Raw genomic sequence first — 21,750 nt, forward strand, 5'->3', positions numbered from 1 at the left:
CAAAGCTATGCGGTGGACCTCCCTGATCTTCTCCAGTTCACAACCTGACCTTTTGAAAAATTGGCTGGGCTAAGCTGCAGAATTTGGGTGTAATGGTTATTGTTAACTCCAGCTTTAGGATTTATTAATTTGTGTGATCAAGACTTACCTATACTTCAAAGTTTCAAAAGACCAAACACAATCATCCATCCATTAGAACTAACATTGTGTTTCAGTGATTCCCGCTTAGTATCTGACTGGAGATTCTTCTATTTTGTTTTCCAAATCTAAATATATTCTTAAACAAAATGAGTGGCACATATAAAGAAAGTTTGTTTTTTCCTCTTTATTATTGGAAAATTTATCTTTTATAGATTATTTATGAAATTGTTGAATTCACAATTGGTATGTCTTCATTCTTAACAAACAAAAAATACATAATTATTAAACCCATTTTATTGCAGTTGTAGAAATTTCCAAGACTTTTCACTTTTCACTTTCCCAGTTCACTCATGATTTTAATTAACTTATACAAATTATTCTAATAATAAGAAAATTTGAGAAACGCTGAAAAGGTTACAAATATATTACAAATAGCCAAATAGCTCACATCACTGGGGAACAACAACAACAAAAATAGTTATGTTAATCAAATTTTAGGATAGTTTTCACAGTCATTTCAGCCTAAATAATATTTGCAGTGTTTTTAATATTTGTAATAGAAGTTGTACAAACCCTTAATTTATGTGATTTATAAGTTAATTATATGGCCTAAGCTGTAGGATATTATGCTATTATATTGTGCTCATTGCCTTCATATGGTGAAGGATGTTGAAATTTAAAAGCTTAAACATATGATAGAATTTCACAAAATACTTATGTACTTTAAATAGTTCATACATAGAAATCGGAACTTTTCCTCAGTAGGATGAATATTGATTCGTTTGTGACTACTTCAGACTTGGTGAAACAAACAAAAACTTAAAAAAAATTTGATGTAGTATCACTGCTTTAAATAGCTGTTTTATCTGAAAAAAAAAAAGAGAATAAAATTTCAGTAAAAGGGTTTGCATGAATAGCCAATAGACAGTTTGAAACATGGTACATCAAGTCATTGAATTGTTGTATCTAAGGTAAAATAATCTCACCACTTCTTTTTGGCATGTATGTTTATCAAATATAACCATGTGTAGGAGTATAAAGTATGCAGTTTATTTTGTATCTCCAACTCGAATGTCCAAATGAATGAGTTATGTGATATTGACAGATTTAGTAATTATCTGGTTTTTCAACCTTAATAAAAGCTTATTTTAGTATCTTATAGCTACACGTAGCCTTCACCATTCAATATGTTTTTGACTTCTCTTCAATATGTGTACAATATACCTTATTAAGAATTATATATGCACTGGGGACAGCGGCTCACACCTATAATCCCAGCACTTTGGGAGGCTGAGATGGGATCGACCTGAGATCACTTGAGCCCAGGAGTTCGAGACCAGCCTGGGCAACATAGGGGAGACCTTGTCTCTACAAATAATAAAAACAGATTAGCCAGGTGTGGTGGCACATGCCTGTGGTCTTAGCTACTCTGGAGGCTGAGGCTAGAGGATCGCCTGAGCCTGGGAGGTTGAGGCTGTGGTGAGCCATGATGGTGCCACCTCACTCTAGTCTGAGTGACAGAGTGAGACCGTGTCTTGAAAAAAAAAAAAAAAACCCATAAGAAATCACTGTCAGTGCTTTCCAATATGGTAGCTATGGGCACCATGTGGCTACTGAGCACTTAAAATCTGGCTAGTCCAAACTGAGATTTGCTGTAATTATAGTACAAAACAGAATGTAAAATTTCTCAAAGCAATTTTTTAATACTACATGTTGAAATGGTCATATTTGAGAAATATAATATTACTCATTATTTCTTGTTTGATGAGCTTATTAGAAAATTAAAAATTCTATAAGCAATTTGAACAATATATCTTTTGGGTAGTGCTGATCTATATGATTAAACATATCCCTGGGACTACCCTCATTCTGCCACCAACCTTTTCTTTACTTGTTTGCAAAGGTTATTCATATTGTCTGCCTCCCTCATTCTTTGTCATTTCCCCTGAGAGCAGACAGAGTTTTTAATTTACCTTTACATCCTACACAGCACCTGGCACTGTATTGGTACTTAATAAGTGTTGAATAAAGTACTCATTTTCAATACTTGTTTGCTCTGCTTATATTCTTTAGCTGATTTTCTAATTCAGTATTTCTGGCCAGATGCATTAGCTTACACCTGTAACCCCAGCACTTTGGGAGGCCAAGGTGGGAGGATTGCTTGAGCTCAGGAGTTCGAGAGACCAGTCTGGGCAACATAGTGAGATCTCATCTCAAAAAAAAAAAAAAAAAAAAAAAAAAAGGAAACCTAATTTAGTATCTCCTTTCATTGATTCATTTCATTTCATTTAATGAAAGACCCAATATATCCACTGTTTTGTTCCAGTATATCTTAGGAAGATGAGTATATTAGGGAGCTTACGGTCTAGAAAGGGAGACACACATAGATGAGAAGGCCGTGAACTGTAGAAACCACATCTGTGTAACTATTCTCTATTCTTCTATAATGTGGTTGGACATAGTTGCTAATGTAGTGTGGTTGAACACATTATAGAAGAATAATTACACAGTTGTGGTTGGTAATTAACTTGGTGATGATATTGAAAACAGATGAAACAGAAAGATTATCTTATAATTTCATTTATGCTGTTCGTAGAAACAATCTAGAAGTATGTTGGCAAGTTTGTTTAAAGCACAGATAGAGGGTATTAATTATGTAGACCAATGAAAGTAAAATTGTGGCTTTATTTTACGAATGTTGAAGCCAAAATACAAATTTAAAAAGCCCTGAGAGAGCTAGCTTACGGTATTCATGTAAAAAGTTTCCATTTTTTAAGCTAAGTTACCTAATTTCCTGTGACTCCTCAATTAGATTCTCAGGAAGATAGGAGCCTGTGATCTACCACCTGTGATCCTGATTGTAATTAATATCATAGAATATGTAATTAATAACAGGTTGTAATTAATAACATAGAAGTATGTTACTTAAATTTCTTGTTTTCCTGCCATGGGATTGAATTTACTGTTAATTTTCTTTCTTTGACGGTGAATTTTCTCTCAGAATCTTTCCTGAATGTCAAGATTTCTGAATTTCAAAGTTGTATTATTTCTGTAATGTATTAGTTTTATAATCTGATACAAACTTTATTAAACCATTATGTATTAATTACAAGTTTTAACCATCTTAAGTATTTTCTCTTCGTGTGTATGTTTCTCACTGAATTAGGTGGCATTCTATTTATTTTTCATTTCCATGCCTTCTGATATTTTAGAAGAATTACATACAATTGTTAACAGAATAAGATTATTTGGGCCAAAAGAAAAGAGAAAAAGAAAAAAAAAAGAGAAAGTGTTAGATACATTAGTATTTCTGAGAGATTTTTTTCCCCATAGTTGCTAACATTTCCTGGAAGAAAAAGTAAATGTTTAGGTAACAACTTGGTTGATTAGGTCAGCTGCACTGATTTTAGCTGTGCAACTATATGCTGACTATTGATCATCAAATAAATTTGTTCAGGAAATTGAGAAAATTTAAAATATGAAAACTAGAATAATAACTAGGAAAATAGATAACTTTCTTGCTTTTCTTAATATTTGAGAGAAATTAAAGATATAAATTTGAATTGTAAGTTTGAATATGGTCCCAAGATGGTGATGTTATCTCACAGAAACGTAAGAGAAATCAAAATAGAGAAACTAGCTTTTAGCAAAGCAGATTCTAAAGATAACAGTAGCTGATATTTATTGTATATTTTGTGCCAACACTTTTCTAAAAGATTTATGTAACTTAGTTTAATTCTCTTAACATTTTTTTGAGGTAGATGCTATCATTTTGTACTCTTTACTGCTAGGAAAATTGATGAAAGATTAAATATTTTGCTAAAGGTTGTACAGCTGTATTGTGGAGCCAGAATTCAAACCCTGTAGTCTGTCTTCAGAATCCATGCACTGACTGTGGTTCTGCTTGGAAGGTCTAAATATATCAGTGATGTAGTGGTTAGACCACTTGGATGGTCAAAACTTTTATCTTGTACACACATATTAGGCAGATCTACTATAATGTTACAGAAGTTCCTGATAATGTTATGTGGGAGGAAAAACATATAATATGCATCTGTATTGCCTAGATGTTGTGGGGGAGCTCATATAATACGCATCTGTGTGGAAAGCTAACCCTCTATTCCACAGAAAAGGGAAGCATAGTTGGAAATATTTAGTAATAGAAATAAGTATTATTTGTACACACAGAGAGAAAGACAGTATATACTATATTTAAATTACTTAAGGAATTGGTAGAAGTCATTGGGAGCAATCACTAGTCGACATTGTTCTGATTATTTCAAAACTAATGTTCGTTAACAAAAAAGTTTTTACCCATTGAAAAAAGACATCTTTTGTTTAAAATGTGGAACTACTATAGAAATTCCATCATCACATCAAATTTGCACTCTAATAGGAAAAGGAACTCTTATATTTTGATGTTTTTATATAATATGGTGATGGATCATATAGGAAGGAAAGAAGCATTAAAGCATGTGATTTGGTTCTTTTTATATTTATAAAATTAGATGCTAAGGTGTAACCTTCTTTTCTCACTCCCCAAAAGACAGAATTTACAGAAGTAGTGAAGTTGTGTTATCAAGTATCAGAGAGCACATTAACAAACTGCCTTTACTATGTTCATTTTAGATATATATGCACTAAGTAGCACCTTCATCTTAAGAGGCAGGCGATCCATTTATTTGAATGTATTTGCCCCTAATACTTCTATCCCCCCTTTCTCTTTCCTGTCCCTGAGCTCCCAGGTAGCTGGGATGTTGCTATTCTGAGTAACCCCAGTAGGAACCCTAGAGACAATTCTAGCTCAACCACTCTGAAGAAACAGCTCTGTAAACAGTATTGACCCCCCAGGGGACCATCAAATCCGTTTACACAGATACCAGTTGTCACAAACTATTTACAAAGCCAGGCAGAACAGAATTTCCCAGCCTCTAAGAATCCCTATTTGATTCTAGCCACTGCCTTACTTCTGTATAGTGGTCATTAAATAATAGTTACTTTTGGCAATGAGTCATGATTTATTGGGTAGCATCAATCTGAGTATAGTATATATTAAAAAATGTTTAATTGTCTGAAGAATTGAACTCAAAGGGAATCTCAAAGCTTTCTTTCCCAGAATAGGCAATGGTATTATAATACTGTTAATTTTCCAGACTAAGGAATTGAGGGTTTAACAACAGCATTAACATTGAGACAGTTAAGAATACTGACACCTCCAGAAGCAAGCAATTATTCATTAGATCATGAAAATGGTTCATTGGAAACAGCATGAAAGTCGCTAGAGAGATACAGGATCTTCAAAGCATATAATGCAGCTGGTCTATGCAGATGTATTAAGTACTAAGATTCTGTGCCTAGATGAATAAACTGTCTAGCAATAGCAGTAGGTGGCATTTTAGGGTAATACCTAGTAGTAATCCATACTATCATTTTTCCGTTGATAGCAGGATAAGTTTATGTGGTAGTGATGGTATGAGACAGTAAATGCAAAAGTTGGGAATTATATTTGGTTTGAAGTGGTCGAATTCTTATGTCTAAACAAAACAGTGTGCCCACAGAAAAGCAAATAAAGAGATTGATAGTAATCATACATTTTTTCCTGTTGTTTAACTCTGAGAAAATAAAGTCAGACTTCATAACTTTTGAATGATGAAGAAGAGATTGACAGTTTATTCTTTAAGTCCATATGGATAAATGAAGTTGAATAGTATTAATTCAGTTAGTCATAATGTTAGAAGAGTTAACAATGACATTGATTAAACACTAAAGTGGATTACTAAAGAGAGTTTCTGTTTCAAACCATATGAAAGAGATAGAGGAATCAACAGGATGGTTTTATGTTTAGGTTTTCATCTGCCTAGAGATAAGAGTTTGAATCGAAAGTGAGTATCTTTCTATTTAGCATTTATCTTATCTTTTAAATTGACTAATATGAAAAACAGACCAATAGCTTCACTTTAATGGCATTTTATTGGCTTGTGTTTATATTTCTGTATGCAGTTCTTTTTAAAGTGATGGGGCAATACAAATAAGCTCAGCTAAAGCTCTTAGTAGCTTCATCTCATTATTGCTCATAAAGATCCTTCTCCTGGGCTGGAGAGTTTAGGAAAATAACTGAAGTCTGAACTTAGAGTTACTAACTGCTTTCATCTTCTCTTGGTTGGAAAAGGTACTAATTCAGAAATAAATTTGGGCTATGAATAAGGTAAAGAAAATTAGGCAAAATGCAAGATGATAGAGCAGTATCTTAAAATTTGTCTTGAAAAGCCAAAGTGCATCATGCCTGTTACTTACTCACTAATGTTTCAAAAAAAAAAAAAATTGTAAGGTCAGGCATGGTGGCTTATGCCTGTAATCCCAATACTTTGGGAGGCAGAGGCAGGAGGATTGCTTGAGCCCAGGAGTTTGAGACCAGCCTGGGCAACATGGCAAGACCCCATCTCTGAAAAAAAAAATTAGTGAAGCATGGCAACACAGCACACAGCTGTAGTCTCAACTATTCGGGGGGCTGAGTTGGGAAAATTGCTTAAGCCTGGGAGGTCAAGGCTGCAGCGAGCCATGATTGTGCTACTGCACTCCAACATGGGTGACGGAGCAAGACCCTCTCAAAAAAAAAATTGTGTAGATACTTATAGAAAGAATGGGTAATAAAGCAAGCATGATAAAATGTTAATATTTGGGGAGTCTAGGTAAAGGGCATACAGTAATTCTTTGTTTTGCAACTTTCTTATGAGACAAATTATTTCAAAATAAAAAGGTACAAATGAGGGATTATCTAATGTCGGTTTTTGTCGACTTTCTCATTTAACTTGCTTCAGCAGTCATCGAAATCTTTGACGTTTGGCTCTCATTTCTTCCCTCCATTTTCTGCCGTTTTTCTGGATGACTTCAGTGCCTTCAAAGGTGGTACTTTCAGCACTTTGACTTTTTGATTTTCTCCACTCCAAGTATGTTCACTTTTAATTTATTTCGTCAACTCATCTCCAGCTGAGCCATACCTTGGACTTTGTCCTTAATACTGATTTTAGAAATTTTCTTCCTGACTATAACATCTTGTCATTTCAATACAAGAAATGTGTCTTCATTTTTCCTAAATTTATTTCTTCTCCTCTATATCTATTCCTATTCTTCCTATTCTCTTCTTATTTTTATAGTCTATTAACTTTTTATTTCATCTAACTCTGGCTATCCTTTGGCAGTTTGCTACTTTGCATATCCCTACTTGACCTTTTTTGGAGCAAATGCCTTTGTGAAGTCTTCCTAGAGTCTTCCAGGTGAGCATTAGTATGTCTAGCATATTGTATGTATTTGGCCTCCATAGCCCAAGCATAGTCCTTATTATACTGTATTCAGATCATTAGATGAGTTTGCCATCCTCACTGTACTAGAGAGTCTTTGAGTGGGGTGTTTGTTTCTTATTCATCTTTGTTTTCCCAGTAACTACCACAAGACATATCACACTGTAAGTTTTCAATGAGTGATCAGTAAATTAATGAATAAATAAATTAGAGGAGTCAACCTTTTTATACAAATGTTTGAATACTAATGTAGTGTAATGCAGGATGGCAGAGAGGAGAGCATGGAAAGCCTTCAGAGGATTTAACATTGATTTGCTGGAATCATACTTGCCAAAATAGTTGGTCAAAAAAACAAGACAGGTAGGAAAATTTTTATAAATCAGCCTTGTGTACTCTAAAGTAAAATTAAATTCTCAGACCGCGAGTCTGAGGTGGGAGGATTGCTTAAACCCAGGAGTTTGAGGCCAGCCTGGGCAACACTGCAAGATCCTGACTTAAAAACAATTTTAATAAATTTTTAGTAGAAGAGTGTGGATAGTCTGATTTGCAGAGCAGGCTCCAAATTTCTGATGAGCCTTTTGAAATAGAAATCTAAAAGCTTTTACTACTGAACAAAATGAGAAATATCCAGAAATAGAGCCAAGTCACACAGTATGGGTTCTTTAAAAATACTAAACATTTATAATTAAATTTTAGAATGGAAGTCTAGAGTGTGTCAGAAATTGATGGATTTATTGTAATAAAACTTCAAGGGGTTATAATTACTAAGACCCAGGAGGGATCAACACAGACTCTTCTTATTAGGAAGCTCTTATTGGGAAGCTTCCACATCTCCTCTAAGATTGAAGAAGATAGTGTGGTCACAAGTTAAATAGTGGTAATTTATCAAGAGTTCAGGGGATCACAAAATTTCACATTAGGTTAAAGCCAAAGAAAGAGAACTATTAAACTAGTAAACAAATAGCAAGTTAAAATAGCAGGGAAAAGGCCAACTAAACACCAGGAGGTAAGGAATAAAAAACTGAAAGGAAAAATATACTGAATTAGACCTTGAAATATGGTGGTTAAAACTTGGGACAAGGCTGGGCGCGGTGCCTCACGCCTGTAATATCAACACTTTGGGAGGCCGAGGCGGGCAGTTCATGAGGTCGGGAGTTCAAGACCAGCCTTGCCAACATGGTGAAACCCTGTCTCTACTAAAAATACAAAAATTAGCTGGGTGTGGTGGTGCACATCTGTAATTCCAGCTAATCGGGAGGCTGAGGCAGGAGAATCGCTTGAACCCGGGAGGCGGAGGTTTCGGTGAGCCAAGATTGCGCCACTGCACTCCAGCCTGAGTGACAGAGCAAGACTCTGTCTCAAAGGAAAAAAAAAACAAAACTTGGGACAAGTTGTAGATAATTGTAAATTTGGTCTCAAACAGGCCAAAAAAGAGTTGGGACTTAAGAGTCTGAAGCAGTTGTGGGGCTGTTATGGGGACCTGGGGGCTTTTATAGTTGGCAGTGCTCCATGGATCATCCTTTTTCCTTTTGAAGAAACATGGCACTTCATAAACTGAAGAAGAATGTGGGGCCTAAGAGTTTTTTAAAAATATGTCCCTAGGGGCAATTTTTGTTATTTTGATAATGCTTTCAGTAACTATTTCTGATTGCTTTTCATTTGAGTTACTTACAATGTTATGTTAGTGTTAGAAAGCATGGTCTGTTAATGATATAGAGGCTTTCCTTAGTGCCCCTTTATAAACTTTTCTCATTCAGATTTTGAGAGTTTCATTATACTAATGCCGGCCTATTACAGAAAAGTAGCATGGTGACCATCTAATGCAAACCAAGTAAGAATTTTGAGATGTCAAGAATGAGCAAGTAATCTTCAGATGTATCTGTTCCTAAAACTGTCAAATGTAAATTAAAACAATATAATGTTGAAATTTCACAGCTGTCTTACAGTGTGTAACTATGACAGCACATTGTCTCTTCTAATTCATTTCTTCAGAGTGATATGAGAGTAATTTACCAAAAACAAATGATACTGATCTAACTTCCAGCTACCAGTAAGAATAATGTCCAAGATCTGGAGTTCATCATTGACTATACCTAATTTCAGCATATATACAAGCAAATAATTTTTTCTTAAAAAATGAATATTTTTATGAGAGAGATTTTATTTATAAGCACCCCCCTTTTTTAAAAAAAATTCTAAAACAACTCTCAGCATGAGCAACATAGCGAGACCCCCATCTTTACAAAACACAAAAATTAGCCAGGCACAGTGGCACGCTCCTCTAGTCCCAGCCATTTGGAAGACCAAGGCAAGAGGATTGCTTGAGCTCAGGAGGTCAAGGCTACAGTGAGCCATGATCGCACCACCACATTCTAGCCTGGGCAAAAGAGAAAGACCCCATGTAAAAAATAAAATAAAATAAAATAAAACGACTCTTCTGCCTCCAGGGATTTTAAGTTTGGCAGGTTAAAGAAGGCACTACCAAAAATCAGGGGAGGTTCATCTGCCTTTTAAAGTTCAAGAAATATTTCTGCTCTAAATAGTAAAATACTAGTTGCAATCAGTATTGGTGCCTGTTGAGCTGATTTACTAGTGAACCAGTTTGCTTTGTGTATATATTTGTGTGTCATTTTCTCCCCAAAACTTTACTTTGTCATTAAATACACACTGTCCCTTTGAAATAACCATTATGTACTAGCTGTAGCTTAAGATAATTTTTGTGAGATAGGCGTTGCAAAGTATCTTTTCTAATGTATAATACATATAGGATAAGATGGAGGTTAGAAATAATTCTCCTTGTATTGTGTGCCTTTTAATATGATGATTATAAAAATAAGAGTTAATATTTACTGATGTGTCAGACACTAGGCCAAGTATTTTTGCATGCATTAATTTAGTCCTCAACAACAATATTACATACCCATTTTACAAAAAAGACACTGAGGCAAGATGGGTTGAGCCCAAAGTGATGCACTTGGCAAAGCTGGAATTCTAACCCAGGCAGTCTAATACCAGAGTTGCACATACATTATCACTTCACTATAATTAACTTATTGTATACTATTTTCAGAAATCTAGAAAAATTAATCTAGAAAATAATACCTCCAAATCAGTGGTTCTCAGCCTTGAGCATATGCTGGAATCATTTGGGGATCTTCAGAAATATAGACTAGGTCTTACTCACAATTTCTGAAGTTCTGAGATTTAAAAAAATCTCCTTAGGTTATTCAAACATGCAGCCAAATCGTGAACTACTATCCTAAATATCTATTGACTGTGGAAATCTTGATGGCAAAAACCCACTGTCCATGCTTATCTGATTACAGTAGGGGTAAGCTATAAGAGTGTTTCCAAAAATATTTATTTGACTGAATGATTTAATATGTAGTTATGGTGTTTAATATGTCATGTGTTACTTGTTTGTTTAAATACAGACATAACCCAAAGTTATCTTGAGCAAGAAACTACAGGAATAAATAAAAGTACGCAGCCAGATGAGCAACTGACTATGAATTCTGAGAAAAGTATGCATCGGAAATCCACTGAATTAGTTAATGAAATAACGTGTGAGAACACAGAATGGCCAGGGCAGAGATCAACGAATTTTCAGATCATCAGTTCTTATCCAGATGATGAGTCTGTTTACTGCAGTACTGAAAAATTCAAGTGAGTGCTCACAGCCTTAGATTCAGAAAGAATTGGGGCTGGGCATGGTGGCTCATGCCTGTAATCTCAGCACTTTGGGAGGACGAGGCGGGTGGATCATTTGAGGTCAGGAGTTCGAGACCAGCCTGGCCAACATGGTGAAACCTTGTCTCTACTAAAAATACAAAAATCAGCCAGGTGTGGTGGCACATGCCTGTAATCCCAGCTACTCAGGAGGTTGAGTCATGAGAATCGCTTGAACCTGGGAGGCAGAGGTTGCAGTGAGCTGAGATTGTGCCACTATACTCCAGCCTGGGCGACAGAGCGAGATTGTCTCAAGGAAAAAAAAAGACAGAAAGTTAGAATTGGAAGAACTTTTTCTTCCTTCCTCCCTTCTTCCCTTTCTTCCTCTTTCCTTTTTTCTTTTTGGTGTTGGCTAATTCTAAACTTATTAGAATTTGGCGCATCTACCAGGGTTTTCTACCGTTTCCGTGGTATGGATATAATATGTCTAGTTAACTAAATGAAAAAGCACAAAGTGCATCTGAAGAAAGACAGTGAGGTTTAATTCTATTTTATTCAATATTATTTTCCTTGACCTTTATGTATTTGGAAATAACTGTTAAATTGATATACATGAGATATCATTCATGAAAGTAAAAAACTGGCAGCTCCAGGACAAAGTAAGCCCAAACATGCATTTTGGTTTGGGTTAGCGCTATTTTTGATTTAAATGAATTTGAATGCTTTTAAAAGGGCCTTGTGCCCTACCATTTGCCTTCCTTATTATTTTACATTTTCAGCTTTTACCCAGTCACCATGCCTACCTAGCTCATGAAAGGATTTGAATTTGTGATACCTGATACTTTTACCCATGAGATTAAGGAACTTTGATAATTAGTCATGTGCTAGAAAAATATTATTAGATTTAAAAAGAAGTTTCAGTGACTAATATATTTTCAGTCTAGACAAAATAATATTTTACAGCATACTATTTTTAAAAGATTTTTGCATAGGAACTTTTATTCTGCTTACTTTCAAATTAGTCAGTAGATATGTTAATAGATAGTAACATATAATGAAATAGATGTATTGATATGTTCCCATCCCTTTTTCAGATTCTTACTAAGGTGTAGGTTGGAGTACCTATTGAGGAATAGAAGCACAGAAGAATGAAGTAGGGAACATTTTATAACCACATGGGTAAAGTAAATAGTAGAGATTGGGCTAAAGTCAGATTATGAGATATCTAGTACAATTACAGCAGGAGATATACATGGTAAATAGAGCTGCACTGACTGTCCCAGCCATCACTAAATTTCTTCTTAGTGACTCCAAAATTTACCTATGCTTACAAATTTAATATAAGGCCTTCAAAAAACCAGCGCATCTCTTTTCCTTTCTCTTCCTTTATGCTGTTTGCTTACAAGTTGATACTGTTCTCGAGTAGCATACAAAATGTCAAAAAAATTAGTTTATCTTACTCTGAAATGTTAATCAGTTTCTTTATTACAGCATTATGGAACACAGACATAATGATATGCATTATGAATGTATGACTCCTTGTCAAGTTACTTCAGACTCAGATAAAGAGAAGACAATAGCATTTCTTCTAAAAGAATTGGATATTCTCAGAACAAGCAATAAAAAGGTATAATATGGAAACTCTGATAATTGTATAGTATGGTTTTAGCTGCTGATCTTCTAAATTTCCTTTGTTGCCCATCATAATTCAGTTTTATTTTGCACTTTAATCATTTAACAGTAGCTTTATGTTTTTGCCATACCTTGCCATCAGGGTATGGTTGAGTTAAGGGGTTGAAAATGAAAACATTTTTTTGGTTTCCTACCTTACTGGTCCACATTAGCACTTCCTTTTTCATGAGCCCCTTGTTCCTTGTATACGTATCTTTAAAAGAAAAAAGATTCATTCAAGTTTTAGTAAAACTCTACTTCAGCATTATAGAGAATGAGAGATAGAATGCACTGGTTTCATGTTACTATCTTAATTTTTTTCTTTATTAGTATCGATGCCCTATATTTGACCTCAATGATATATGTAATTAAACATTTCAGTAGCAAGGCTTGAGAATATTGTCATTTACCTTGTGTTAATCTTATACTGCTGCATTTTGTCCAGTCCAATTTGTCACGTTATGTTTTATCTTCTGTTCTGACTCTTATTCTAGTTATAGTCATGTGATCATTATTTTATTAAATAATGTACATTTTCTGTGTCTTCTTCTTTTTTTTAACCTCTACATACTTGTCTGATTTTAATATTCTAGTTGTGTGACCTAAACAAACTGAAGCATGATGTTAGGAATGTTGATCATGTTTGGAGGAAAACAACTAAAATGACAAAAACCTAGGGAGGAATTAAAAAAACATGTGGAGGGATTCTGTATGAGATGTTTTCTGTACTTTCATTTAGCAGTTATTTATTACATGCCAATTATGAGTCAGGTGTCAGTGCCAATTTAAATGGAATATGATGGGGTAGTATTCTCAAAGGGAGATTTGTATCAGATACTAAGATTATTGTCTTAATTTTGTTTCAGAATATTGGATTTACTAAGATAAACTGTAAAGCAGTGCTGTGTATTATTTTATTAGGCAAATCCCTTCCAAATATTTTGCATTAAGAAAAAAGGATGAATGAGACTGACTTTGCAGTCGTTTTTATTATTATTTTTTTTGAGATGGAGTTTCACTCTTGTTGCCCAGGCTGGAGTGCAATGGCATGATCTCAGCCCACTGCAACCTCCACCTCCTGGGTTCAAGCGATTCTTCTGCCTCAGCCTCCCGAGTAGCTGGGATCACAGGTGCCCGCCACCACACCTGGCTAATTTTTTGTATTTTTAGTGGAGACGGGGTTTCATCATGTTGGCCAGGCTAGTCTCAAACACCTGACCTCAGGTGATCTGCCCACCTCGGCCTCCCAAAGTGCTGGGATTACAGGTGTGAGCAACCACATCTGAACTGCAGTAGTTATTTTTAAGAATAATGTTGGTCCTCTGAATTTAATTTGCCTATTCATGCACATATACACATAAATTAAGTGTATATTGGGATGTTTTTACAATTTCTATATAACTACAGGTAATTATTACTTTGTAAATAATTTAAATTTTTAATTTTTTTTTGGAGTTACCTATCTAGGAAGTTAAATATAATATTATATAAGAATTAAGAAAAAACCAAAAACTTTGAAATAAATTATATTTTTGCAAGACATTTGTCATATAAGAATCCATGATTTTTTTCAATGTGCTTTAGCTTCAGCAGAAATTGGCTAAAGAAGATAAAGAACAGAGAAAACTAAAGTTTAAGCTGGAACTCCAAGAGAAAGAAACAGAAGCTAAAATTGCTGAAAAGACAGCAGGTATAGTAGAGGAGTATTAACACATGGCCTGAAGAATCACACACGAGGTTATTATATGATGTGTCTTGGTGAATACTAGCATACTGGCTTGTTTGCCAAAGGAGGGGAAGCTCTCCTTTTTTTTTTTTTTTTTTTTTTGGCTGCTTAGAAAATAGGTGGCTTTAACATCCTGGTACTGGTATTAGTGAGAGCTTTACCTGTATTCATACTGATTTGGGCATTAAATGCATTGTTAACACCATGTCAATCCAATCACAAAAAGGTTGTTTGTTTTGTTGGAAGGGGCTGAACAAACAAGGGGAAATAATGATTACCAGTGCCTCTACCTTTCAACCAGCAGTTCAAATACCACTTATTGTTTTAGCTCGTAGAGAGGAAATACTTCTCCTTTGTATGAAGATAGTCACATATGCATTGCCAATGGAAACCTACATTTGATTAAAAAACCTGTTTTGTGCAATTAATAAGTTTTCATCTGATGATGTAGATGCTAATAGAGATAATATTTTCCCTGAGATTAAAGTGAAAGGTTTCCAAACTTTCAGATTATAAATGATTACCTTAAATATATTCTGGAGTCTATCTTTACTCACAGGTCTTTGCAAGGAGAAATTTTTAAATGTGTTTCTGATATGTTATAGATACAACGAAATGATTCTCAATAGTCTATGAACTCCATCTGTGTATGCCACTGTGAATGTATCTCTCACATTGTTTTAGTATGTTAAGGAAAGAGAAATTTCATAGAGTAATAGACATTAGCATTCAGAGCCATTTTAGACATCACTGATTTTAACATTTTTATATCATTTGGAATGCTTTTAAGAAACAACTGAATTTTGCGATTAGTCTGAGGTTATAATCATGCTTTACAAGTCACTTAATGGGATTACATAGGTGAAAGAATTATTTTAGGTCAGAAATATGATTAACTAGTAGAGCTTGCTTTAAAATATGACTGTGGAAAATAGAACTAAACATTGCTATGAAAATATAACAAAGATGACCATAAATAAATACACCAGCTGAATACTAGATAGTTGCTTTTCTGTTAATGTTAAACTACCATAATGTTTTTATTTTTGTGTGTGGGAAAATATGAAAGTAACATATTTTAAGGAAAATTAATAGTTTGTTAAAAATAAGTATTTCAAATATAAATTTAGAATAATTTGGCAATTTCTTGGCTTTTTATAATCAAATATATAAATATACTAATTGTTAGGATACTATTAGAAGAAATTTGTTTTGGATACTGTTACAAGAATTTTGTTTTGATGCATTTGCATAATGTTAACTTTGCATATGTCTTACAGAAATAATTTAAGAAGATTTGGGTTTTTATAACCTATTGAAAATCATGAATTAATGTGTCTGTCCAGCCCATTTATCTCTTGGAGGGGAAACCTAATTAAGCAATAATGTTTACTCTTTAATTTTTTTTATAATGTAGCTAAGCAGATACTTCAAATATTTATTTATTGGTATATATTTAAGTGTTCCCATTTGAACAGTTTGAATCATGCATTCATATCATGGGAATAATTTGATTACTTTGTTATTATAATTATATTTATCATTAATAACAAAATATTAATAAATGTCAGTTACTTAAAAGATGTTTAATAAAATATTTATAGCATTCTAAATTGATGAAAATAACAGTGTTATTTAGTTTCTCTGGAACAAAGCAATCTAGTTAAAAGAGATATGTCCAACCATTTGCTTATAAAAATGACACAAAATGAAAATTCCCAAAGTTGTTTTAAGATATAAATTTTCAAAGTATATCTTTCCTCTTTAATATTTTACTTCTATCTCATTTTAAGAAAAGACTTAAAGTATTTTGCCTATAACATTAGAAAGAATTATTATGTCAAAATAAAAATATGAATTGCTGAAGAAATTCATTGGTTTAAAACAACAAAAAATTTGGTAACTGACCCTTTGGTGGACTTTTGAACCTTTTCATATTTTCCCATTTTATGTATGGTCTTAAATAAACTTGTCTTAAATAAACTTATTTTCTATCTGATGAATAGGAGGTACAGTCAAAAAGCAAAACAGAACAACAAAAACTACCTTGTCAGTGTCTTAATGGAAAAAAGAGCAGTATAGGACTATGAGTACATCTAATGAATTCTTTCTTTCTTGTAATGTGAAAGAACAAATAATCCACATATGCATGGATGTTTGTTTCTATGACTGCTCATTTTTGAATTTGACATAAAAAGTGTATTTGGCAAAATATGTTATAAGCACGCACACATACGTAAGTATTATAATGTAGTTAAGCAGAATATATATGTTTAAAAAGATCAAAACATTTCACAATAAAAGAAATACTTATAAAAACATCTGAACTAAACATTGGAAACAGCAAATAGGAGACAATCTGTCTATAGATTTTAAAAATAAAATGTTAATTAAAATATGAGGTACCCTAAGGAAATAGTAGGCATTTTCTTAGAGTATGTAAAATACAGAGATTTGTATTTAAAGATATTCATATAATATTAGTTGCAATAGCAAGAGAATTAAAAACAGTCTAACCATAAGGGAATTATTAAATAAGTTATGATACATTTATAATTTGAGACATCTTGTAATAATTAGGAATATTTGAGGATATGATAAAAACTTCATAACTATTAAGTGAAAGAAATAGGGGAAAAACTATAGTATGATTTTATAAAAATAAAAATATATATACATGTATATTATATAAAATAAGAGGCAAATGTTGGTGGTCTTTAAGTGAAACTATTGATTTTTCAGTGAACAGTTTCTGCCTTTTTCAGATTTTCTATAATGAGCATAGATTTAGTGTTAAAAAAAAACATTGCTTTCAAAAGATGTGATTTTTTTTTTTTTAGAAATTACTTGCACTCTAATCTTAAAATTTGAGACATAAAGACTGTATGGTTTTATGAAAACCGTATGATGGCTGTGATCCAGTTTTGCCATTTTTTACCCACGTCATTTTTTTAGTCTTTCAGCTTTTCCCTGTATTTATTTTTATATCTTTATGTTTACTATGTATCATATATACATTAGTCCATCTTGTCTTCCAAGGTGGTTGTATAATTTATAAGAATCTGGTACAGTCAAGACCACATAAAAGAAAAGATGTCCAGTTCTCTGTAGGCAGTTTGGAGCAATTGGGAAGAGCAAAATCCTTTGAGTCACATTGATCCAGGTTCAAATTACAGCTTGGACACTTGATACTGATTCTCTACCGTTGGGCACGTTATTTAGCCTCTTTGGGTTTATCTTCTCCCATGTAAAATGTGAATATTAACCAACTCACCACATTATTTTAAGGATTAGTGTTAACATATGTAAGGACATGGTATATAACTAGTACTCAGTAAGTTGTGTCTCAAATTAATATTATTTTATTGCTTTTATGTTTATGAAATTCTTAAATCTTTGATGTCATCATTTCCAGCAGTTATGAAAAGACATTTTATTCTGTTTGGCTTTTAATTAAAAATTAATGGGCTACTGTTAATAGATTTTGAAAGGGCACCAAACTGAAAAATGGACAAACAAAAGAGGAAACAAAGTATTGGATTATTAATAAAATTGCAGTTGAGATATAGATATTTAATATCACTAATACATTTTACTCAAATGTGAATTCAAAATAAATGAAACGCAAAAGATTTGAGCTTTTATGCAATGTGTACCTATGATAAACGTTCATGTAGACTGTTACTTAGCTTCAAGTCTTTTTCCTTTGTTTCCCCATTGGTTTTTTCATAACACAAATCTGTTATTCTAATGTGATTTTATGATAGTTTGAAACCCAGCTGTGTCCCCTATCATGTTAAAATCTCTGATGGTTGACTCCTTTACCTTTATTTTCCTTTCTCACATCACCATCATTATTGTCATTGTCACCATCTTTGATACTGTTTATTAAGCACTTAAATGTTTCAGAGGAACTATGCTTACTTCTTTACAAATCAAACAAATATTTATTGTGGACTCATTATGTTCTAGGCACTGTGTTAGACACTGAATATAGATCAGCATATAAGACAGATTTGGGATCTCAGGCATTTTTTTTTGCCCGGTATTACTTCTCAATCATAATACACCATACATGTTGTAAGTAGTGGTTAAATGCGCAGACTTTGGATTCAGACCTTTGTTCTAATCTTTTTGACACTTCTCATGTGTAATGACAGCCTCACTAAGCATTAGTTAAAATCTACTATAGGTTGTGATGCTTCAGTGAGATAATGTTTATGAAGTGCTTAACCCATAGAAGGCACTCAATAAATAATAATTATGATGATAAGATGATGATGTAACCATCTTGTTTTCTCAAGACTTCTTCATCTAATAGAGGACATACTCAAAGTGTTCCTAATTGTGTGGTTATGTAAATTACTATCCCATACTAATTATATAGATAAGTATGGGATAATTATTTATATATGGTTTTGTTTCACAAGGAATTGATTTTTTTTGTTAAAATAGTTTACAAAGAGTTTTTATTTATTATTTAATTTGATGCTCAGTTTTGAGTTTTCCTAGATTTTTAGAATTAACCTTATTTCAAAAGTGTGAAAATATTTTTTGAAAATTTAAAATCTCTAAACAAAAGTTAAAATGTGTAATAAATAGATCTTATTTAGTCTTAGGAAAGCTGAAATGACCATCTCACTCCTTATGTGTTAATGATTTACTTCATTGTAGCTGTTTAAGACTTTTTACTGAGTTTTAGCTCATTAAATTATATATGTGGGTAATATTATTTGAAAATTGTATGAATGACCTTCAAATACTAGGGGATGTTTTAGGGAAGCAGAGAAGAAACATTGCATTTTTGTTCTTTAAGTGTGTATCTCTTCTCAGCTAAAAAAAGTCATTAAAACACAAGCATTTTAAAATTTGTTTTAGTTAAATTGAGTTTAACAATGAGATATAGTATGCTATGGCCTGATTTGCATCCATTAATTTGCTCTTATACCGGTGATTATGTGTTTTTATGCCTTTTAAAAATAGCTTGTTCAATTAAACCTTTCATTTTTCCTAAACAGTCCCAGTGGGCATTATCTAGTGTTTTTTGTCTCTTTAATTTTTGTTATCCTATTAAATTCTATTCTATTGCTTTTATAGTATGCAAATGATGCTTGAATTTTACATAAAAGTATTTATTTAAATAGTGTTTTATATGTTATTTTGTGATACTTAAAATATTTGTATTTCTTTAAAAGCCTTATTTTTCTATTTCTTAAAAGCTCACTTTAGAGCCTCTGCTTTGTATGTTAGTTATTTTTCTTTCTTGCATGTCATCCATTAAAGATTAGCTGTGGAAGGTTGGAGCATGGAGAGATTATGAATGACAGAACAACTCCTGTAGAATAATAATCAGTTTTTGGTATTTAATGCTGTTTGACTTTTGCAGACACATTTCTTATTAACCTTTGGTACAAAGAGAAATCCAGGTTCCTGATATCTCATGGAGAAGATGAATTTGAGATCCTCTTCCAATTAAACTGAAATAAAGCCAATATTAGGTTTTAGCCAAAAGAACTCCTTAGTTCCTAAGTCTTGTGTTTTAAAGTCTCTCTCTCTCTCTCTCTATCATCTGATCTAACTGCATTTTAACATGTAATTCAATGGTTACGTAATTTGCTTAGCTTACTTGTACTGATGATGCAAGCATTTGATTTTTCTCTTTAAACATAGATTTCTTTCTCTGCATGCAAATTTAGACTGATATTTTGTAAATTAAAAAATATATTATCAGTATATTTTTTATTACAGAGAATGTTTATTTTCTTTTGGTAGGGAGGAGTTTAATTGTGATTGTTCAAAGGATCAGTACACAGAACCCTGAAACTTAACAACTTAAGTTTTTCTATTCAGTTTAAAATTTAAAGGGTAAAAATATAGATTTGTAATCTACCATTATAGCAAGTATATCAAGACACCCCAGTGGATTAAAATGGGAAAAAATTATATTATAGAAAATGTTTACATTATTCTCTTGTAAAAAGATTATCTGTTACTATGTATCATATCTCAGATGACGTTGACCATCTAATTAAGAGGAACAAGAGTTAATTTTCTTTACCAGAATAGAAAATGGCATAATTTTTATCTTTAAGAAATAATACACATTGGAATCTAATTTTTGTGTATATAATGGGCATCAATAAAATGTGAGAGCCTTTAACCTAATACTTGAATGCCTTAATAGTATTAAATTGTAATGCTACATTAAATTTATATGTATATTTATTTTTTTAATTTGAAAAGAAAAAGGATTTCAAGAATATGAACACTAATTTCAGATAAGAACATGAAGGCCCATGTCTGTGAAACACAGCAGGTAGAAATATTGATAGACTATTGATTATATTACTATCTTTGGCTACAGAATTCTATGGATATGAATCAGAATGAATTCTGACGAGTGCCAGGTCAAATAATACTTGAGGAAAAAATATGACCAATTTGTAACCTTGCTTCCTAGAAAAGTTTGTTTTTTTTTTCTGAAAAAGCAATAAAATTGGAGTAGATGGAGGATCCATTATACGTAAGAATGGCCAATAGCTGGAAATATTTTATTGGGTTTAACATACAGTGGACTTTAGCATAATGTCAAGCATTTGAAAATATATGTAATTAAGGTATTTAAAACATAAAAATAACAAAAATAAAACTTTTCAGAAAGTTATCTAAAGACTTTTTCACATGTCTAATGATTCTAAAGAGGAAATGAGATTAGACAATGTATAGATAGCAGTTATATTTCAAAGAATTTTCATATTGGTATCAAATTTAAGGCTGATAGTCTGTTTAGTAAATAAAAATTTTTAAGTTATATTTTAAAAGACATGCAATTATCAATACTGATTTTAATGCTTCGGGGATAAACTTTTCTCTTTCACTTTGGAAAATGTAGCTCCAATATCACATATATTAAATCTTTGAATGTAAGCATAGAGCATATTTTCAGACAATTTTTTGTATAGTCTTTGAGTTTTCTGTAGTAAATACATGTGTATAGTAATTGAGGGTTTTTTAAAAAATGCTTTTGATTCATTGTCTTGCTACTGAAACATACTATTTTGCATAATTTTCAAATTAATCTTGAACACTTTCTGTACTGATACTGAGTGTATAAATTTACAGCAACTTTACAGAGGAAAATTTGACAGTATATATTAAGAGTTTTAAAAGCTGACTTTTAATCTGGCCATCATACTTCTAGTAATTTTCTTAAGTAATTAGGTATGTATATACATAAAGACATGT

General features: G+C 32.6%; 1 protein-coding gene across 2 annotated transcripts in view; it reads left to right on the plus strand.

The window, feature by feature from the left end:
• The window catches only part of MIPOL1 (mirror-image polydactyly 1), a 370,127-nt gene that overhangs the window by 60,796 nt on the left and 287,581 nt on the right, over nt 1-21,750 (plus strand). For both annotated transcript variants that reach the window (XM_003263723.2, XM_030813713.1), the window contains 3 exons: nt 10,874-11,105; nt 12,600-12,735; nt 14,364-14,469. In XM_003263723.2, the coding sequence (XP_003263771.2) occupies nt 10,874-11,105; nt 12,600-12,735; nt 14,364-14,469 (474 nt within the window). The remainder of the gene's footprint in view (nt 1-10,873; nt 11,106-12,599; nt 12,736-14,363; nt 14,470-21,750) is intronic.

Source organism: Nomascus leucogenys, chromosome 1a, assembly GCF_006542625.1.
Source record: "Nomascus leucogenys isolate Asia chromosome 1a, Asia_NLE_v1, whole genome shotgun sequence".
Lineage (NCBI taxonomy): Eukaryota > Metazoa > Chordata > Mammalia > Primates > Hylobatidae > Nomascus > Nomascus leucogenys.